The 5,172-nt window shown below is 53.9% G+C and overlaps 2 protein-coding genes across 2 annotated transcripts; one reads left to right on the top strand and one right to left on the bottom strand.

Moving 5' to 3' along the window:
- The first annotated feature begins 350 nt into the window (after positions 1-350).
- Positions 351-1,996, top strand: DICSQDRAFT_113606 (farnesyl-diphosphate synthase). The gene is made up of 4 exons (XM_007371211.1): positions 351-601; positions 658-795; positions 977-1,269; positions 1,325-1,996. Exons 1-4 carry the CDS (start codon positions 476-478, stop codon positions 1,848-1,850), a joined length of 1,083 nt encoding a protein of 360 aa, XP_007371273.1. The 5' UTR covers positions 351-475; the 3' UTR covers positions 1,851-1,996.
- A 502-nt stretch (positions 1,997-2,498) lies between these two features.
- On the bottom strand, positions 2,499-3,601 carry DICSQDRAFT_175322 (uncharacterized protein; the record flags this gene model as incomplete). The annotated part of the gene is made up of 3 exons (XM_007371210.1): positions 2,499-2,654; positions 2,711-2,944; positions 3,596-3,601. 3 exons carry the CDS (start codon positions 3,599-3,601, stop codon positions 2,499-2,501), a joined length of 396 nt encoding a protein of 131 aa, XP_007371272.1.
- Positions 3,602-5,172: the final 1,571 nt, after the last annotated feature.

Here is a 5,172-nt window from a genome sequence, read left to right as displayed (position 1 = left end):
CAGGTCTTTTTCTTTGTCGCGTATGGACTGGGGAGTGTTGAACGGACAGAGCGGGCAGAGATCATGCGAGACTGACGTTGCTGTACTCACGCTTCGCCGCAGAGCATGAATGCGCTTTGGCAGCAGGAATAGGACAAGACGCTAGGATGAGACTGCCGAGCAGAGGTGTATTGTATGTAGACATGTTTCGGAGAGACAAGGGGCAAGACCGAGGGTGATGGCGGGAGAAAGAAATGGAGGAGGGCAAGCGCCCCCCCCACTCTGGCTTTTTCGGCGGTCGAACGACTGATCGCTGATTTGTCGATGCTATCGCGGCTCGATGCATCTTCGCCTGCTGCGTCTTGCTATTTAACCACTAAAGTTTCCCGCTCGAGTCCTCACTGCACCTCCTATACCCCGCTACTCCCGACAGACCGATACCCGCCACGCCCATACCTCTCCCACCGCGGCCATACACCCAGATAGACTATCCACAATGGCCGACGCTAAGGCTCAGAAGAGGCAGAAGTTCGAGAGCGTCTTCCCTATCCTCCGCGACGAGCTCCTCGCCTACCTCAAACAGGAGGGAATGCCCGAGGATGCGATCACCTGGTACCAGCGCGTGCGTCCTCCCCTGTGCTTCCGTGTACCGTGTGCGCTGACTCTGGTTACATCCAGAACCTAGACTATAACGTCCCTGGTGGCAAGCTGAACCGTGGCATCTCCGTTGTAGACTCCGTAGAGATCCTCAAGGGTCGCAAGCTCACCGACGATGAGTACTTCAAGGCCGCTCTTCTCGGCTGGGGTGTCGAACTCGTACGTCCTCCCTTGTCTTAATCCCGTTTCCTCCGCGTTTTGTTTCGCGCCCCTTTCTCCCTTCCTCGCACCCGTCGCGCCTGCAAGTCACGTCCCCTCTCCTGCCATCGCACATGTTTCGTATCTCTACACGCGTTCATGAGGCTCGCGCGGGCACGATTTGCTGATAGCTTTTGTACAGCTCCAAGCCTTCTTCCTCGTCTCAGACGACATGATGGATCAGTCTGTCACTCGTCGCAGTCAGCCATGTTGGTTCCGCGTTGAGGGCGTGAACCTGATCGCCATCAACGATTCGTTCATGCTTGAGGGCGCCATCTACTACCTCCTCAAGAAGCACTTCCGTTCGGAACCGTACTACGTCCACATCCTCGAGGCCTTCCACGACACCACATTCCAGACAGAGATCGGTCAGCTAATCGACCTCATCACTGCGCCCGAAGATCACGTTGACCTAAGCAAGTTCTCACTTGCCAAGTACGTCCCTTCTTCTCCCTCTATCCCCCTCCACGCCGACACTTCGCTTGTGTAGGCACCAAAAGATCGTCATCTACAAGACCGCCTACTATTCCTTCTACCTCCCCGTCGCCCTTGCTATGTACATGAGCGGCATTCCCCACTCATCCACGAACGATCCCTACGAGCTCGCGCAGAAGATCCTCGTCCCGCTCGGCGAGTACTTCCAGGTCCAGGACGACTTCCTCGACTTCGCTACACCCCCAGAAGTGCTCGGCAAGGTCGGTACCGACATTATCGACAACAAGTGCTCGTGGTGCATCAACGTCGCGCTCGCGCTCGCAACCCCCGCTCAGCGCAAGATCCTAGACGACAATTACGGCCTCAAGGACAAGGCGGCGGAAGCGCGCGTCAAGGCGCTCTACGAGGAGCTCGGTATACGGCAGAAGTACGCCGAGTACGAGGAGGGCGCGTACAAGCGCATCATCGGCCTCATCGAGACCATCCCCCCGGAGGGCGCGGAAGTCGGCGCGGGCGACGTGAGGTTGAGGAGAGAGGTGTTCAAGGTCTTCCTTGACAAGATCTACAAGAGGCAGAAGTAGGCCGTGCGCAGCCTTTGGTCTGGCGGGGGCGAGGGAGATGGACGTCAGTTGCGTAGTACATGATATCTAGTTTCGCGATATGTATGTTCCACATGGGTGAGTAGGTGTCTTGAATATACGGTGGCTCCAATGAGGGTCGACTTCGATGCATCTCAGCTTGAGGTATCTCTTTGGGCTCTTTCCCTAGGTATCAGGGATTTCGGATGGTATCGCCCTTCGATGCCGTGAAGTTTTGCAGGCAAAGGCACAGCTCGCCGATGCTCGACTAATTCGTTCTACTCCGCAAGAAATCTAGATCAGCTGGCAGATGAGGAAGACAAGCTTGTGTTGAAGTACGGATGTCTTGTGGCGCACCAGCTCCTGCAGATTGACTCGGCCCCTGTGCGTGCGTAGTCTACCGATCAGCAACTGGCCTGCCTTTTCGTTCTCCAGTTCGGGCGAAAGCGTCACTCTACTAGTTCTCTGCACATGTAGACGCCGCAGTGAACGCACGGTATCGTGGTGGCTCCTGAATGGCGGTATTGAAGATTGATGCTGGCGCGGAGAGACCATATCACGACCGCCGTCTTTGTCTCATTATCATCATCCATGGTCGAGACGAGGCGTGATGTGTTTGAACCATTATGTCCAACATCATCATACTGTGCGCTAATGATTCTTGTGGACGGGCTGGGGGCGTCCTTTGAACCCCAACTCAATCTGACCCGGCTGCCGGATATCAACCCCGAGATCATCCGCCAACGACCAGACCAGTCCGGGGTTCTTCTGGAACATGCGCCCTACGAAGATAACGTCGGCCCTTCCCTATGTACACCGTCAGACCGTTCCGAATAGCGTCTTATAATCGCAAACAAATGTACCTCGTCGAGGATACTCTGGGCGAGCTTACCCTTGTATATCGCACTAACGGTCGACACGAGAATCTTATCACCGTGTACCTTCTTTACTGCTGCTGCGAACGGCACTTGGTATCCGGGGACACTCTGGATCTGCTGATCAGGACTGTTCCCTCCGGACGAGACATCGAGGTCTACGCCATGCTCGGCGAGAACAGCTGCGAGCTTGACAGTGTCTTCGGACCAGTCGATCACTCGCTGTGGACAACCATTAGTGTTGTGCAGGGCCGGGCCGGGCTCAAAAGCCCGGCTTAGGGCCCGGCTTTGGAGGGCTCGGGCCCACTGAACAGTCGAGCCGGGCCCTAGTGGGGGGCTCAGGCTGGGCTCGGGTCGGGTCGGGCTCGAGCCCGGGCTCTATGTCTGTCACATAGGAACGAGGATTTTGTATTCAAAACATACCTTTTCTCATTAAAAACACCTGCTGTACTTTACAGAGAGTGTCGGAAGCACGATTGGGGCCGCGAAAGGCAAAGAGAGAACAGTAGGAGAATGATGAATACCGCAGGAGAGTAGTGAGTGAATCAGGCAGCTCTAGCGCTCATCCGACTCACATGTTTCGTCTGCTCCAAGTCCGCCGGAAGGCAGTACCGTCAAGTTTTGTCAATTGTTACTGATGTTCTCCAGCTTTGTTGACCTTGTAGCATCCCAGTAAACTGTCCCAAACCCTTATACAGTTGGACACTGAGACCTCCCATAAGCCCGGGCTTGAGGGCCGGGCTCGGGCTTGCAAACACTCAAGCCCAGCCCTCAAGCCCTGAAAGCCCGGCAGCGGGCTGGGCTGGGCTGGGCTTTTGAGGGCCGGGTACCCGGGGCTTCAGGGCTTGAATCCCGGCCTTGCACAACACTAACAACCATGCTGGTACTGCATCAAGGGTGTGCTTACTTGCTATCAACGACGTGTATTTGCACCCACTACAAGCTCGCGCAATAGATCCTTGTCCCGCTTGGCGAGTACTTCCACGTCCAGGACGACTTCCCCGACTTTGCCATGCGCCTCCAGAGGTACTCGGTAAGGTCGGCACGAACATTATTGACAACTAGTGTTCATAGTGTGTTAATACCGTACTTTCGCTTGCGACCCCAGAGCAATGGAAGGTCCTTGATGAAAGCTACGGCATGAAGGATAAGACAGTCGAAGCACATGTCAAGGCGCTGTAAGAGGAGATTGGCATCCAGGAGAGGTACATCGAGTATGAAGAGGGCACGTACAAGCGAATTATATAGGTCTCATCGAGACTATCCCTATTGAGGGTGCAGACGTCATTGCGGGTGACGTGAAGATGATGAGGGAAGTGTTCAAGGTGTTCCTTAATGAGGTCTATAAGAGGCAGATGTGAGTCGCTCACGGCTTTAGGTTAGGTCGAGGGCAAGGGCAGCAGTTTAAAGTGGACATCTGTTCCGTTGTACATAATGTCTATTCATACAATTCATGTTCCTCTTGTACTGCTTAAGTATATATATGGAGATGTGGTTTCATATTTCTGCTGAAAATGGTAAACTACTGGAAGTCTGAAAACCCAAAAATCTGGAACAAGGTCTATAGCTCCATAAAGACTAAAGCAATTATCTCTAAACTTAATAGAGCTCGTGGGGAAGGTCATAAGGCACCTGGAGTACCAGTTTGCTCCATATACATCAATCTAATTGCGGCTCTATGGACCTTGTCCCGCCCAAAATGCAGAATCAAGGGGCTTGATTCTAGATTTCAAAGGATAGGCCACGACGAGTTTGAGGTCGAAAAGATCCTGGACTCACGCGTCAACCGTGGATACATGCAATACTTCATCAAATGGGCTGGCTACGATGTCTCTGAAGCAACTTGGGAGCCTGTACGGAATGTCAAATACGTGAAGGAGCTACTCGATGAGTTCCATGCACTCCATCCAAACGCACCGCAACCAATCGCTCTCAACAACCCACGACCAGTCGCCCGGGAGTTTCAACGCAATATCTGGTTTGAACACTTCGCAGGAGCTCAGATCTTGAAGAGGGGGTAGTGTCACAGTTTTCTCGTGCCACGTGACCTGGGGGTCATGTGTACTGGGACAGACACTCACCTTGACCGCGGACAACTCGTATCGGAAAGTGGTTATGGGATATCGTCTGGTGGGCCGACCCTAGGGCAAAATAAACCCTAGGATGCAGGGGTTAAACCCTAGGGAACCCCTAACCCCAGGGGGGCCCCTAACCCCAGTGGATACCTAATCAGGAAGGTGGTCTAGGGTAACACACGTGACTGATTAGCGCCCATGATCCCAGGGCACACAGTAGAGGACACTGCGCGCACATACGAGAGGAGAGGATACACACTAGCATATACTTGTGGTACTGGGAGAGAGACACACGGTAAATATGACTTGGGCACAGACATGTTTGAGAGCACTACATGGTTGTGATTGTCCGTCCCAGACGGACACCACGCAGAC

The sequence above is a fragment of the Dichomitus squalens genome, assembly GCF_000275845.1.
Source record: "Dichomitus squalens LYAD-421 SS1 unplaced genomic scaffold DICSQscaffold_93, whole genome shotgun sequence".
Classification (NCBI taxonomy): Eukaryota; Fungi; Basidiomycota; class Agaricomycetes; order Polyporales; family Polyporaceae; genus Dichomitus; species Dichomitus squalens.
Note: the sequence above shows the minus strand (reverse complement) of the source record. Positions and strands in the feature narration are given on the sequence as shown.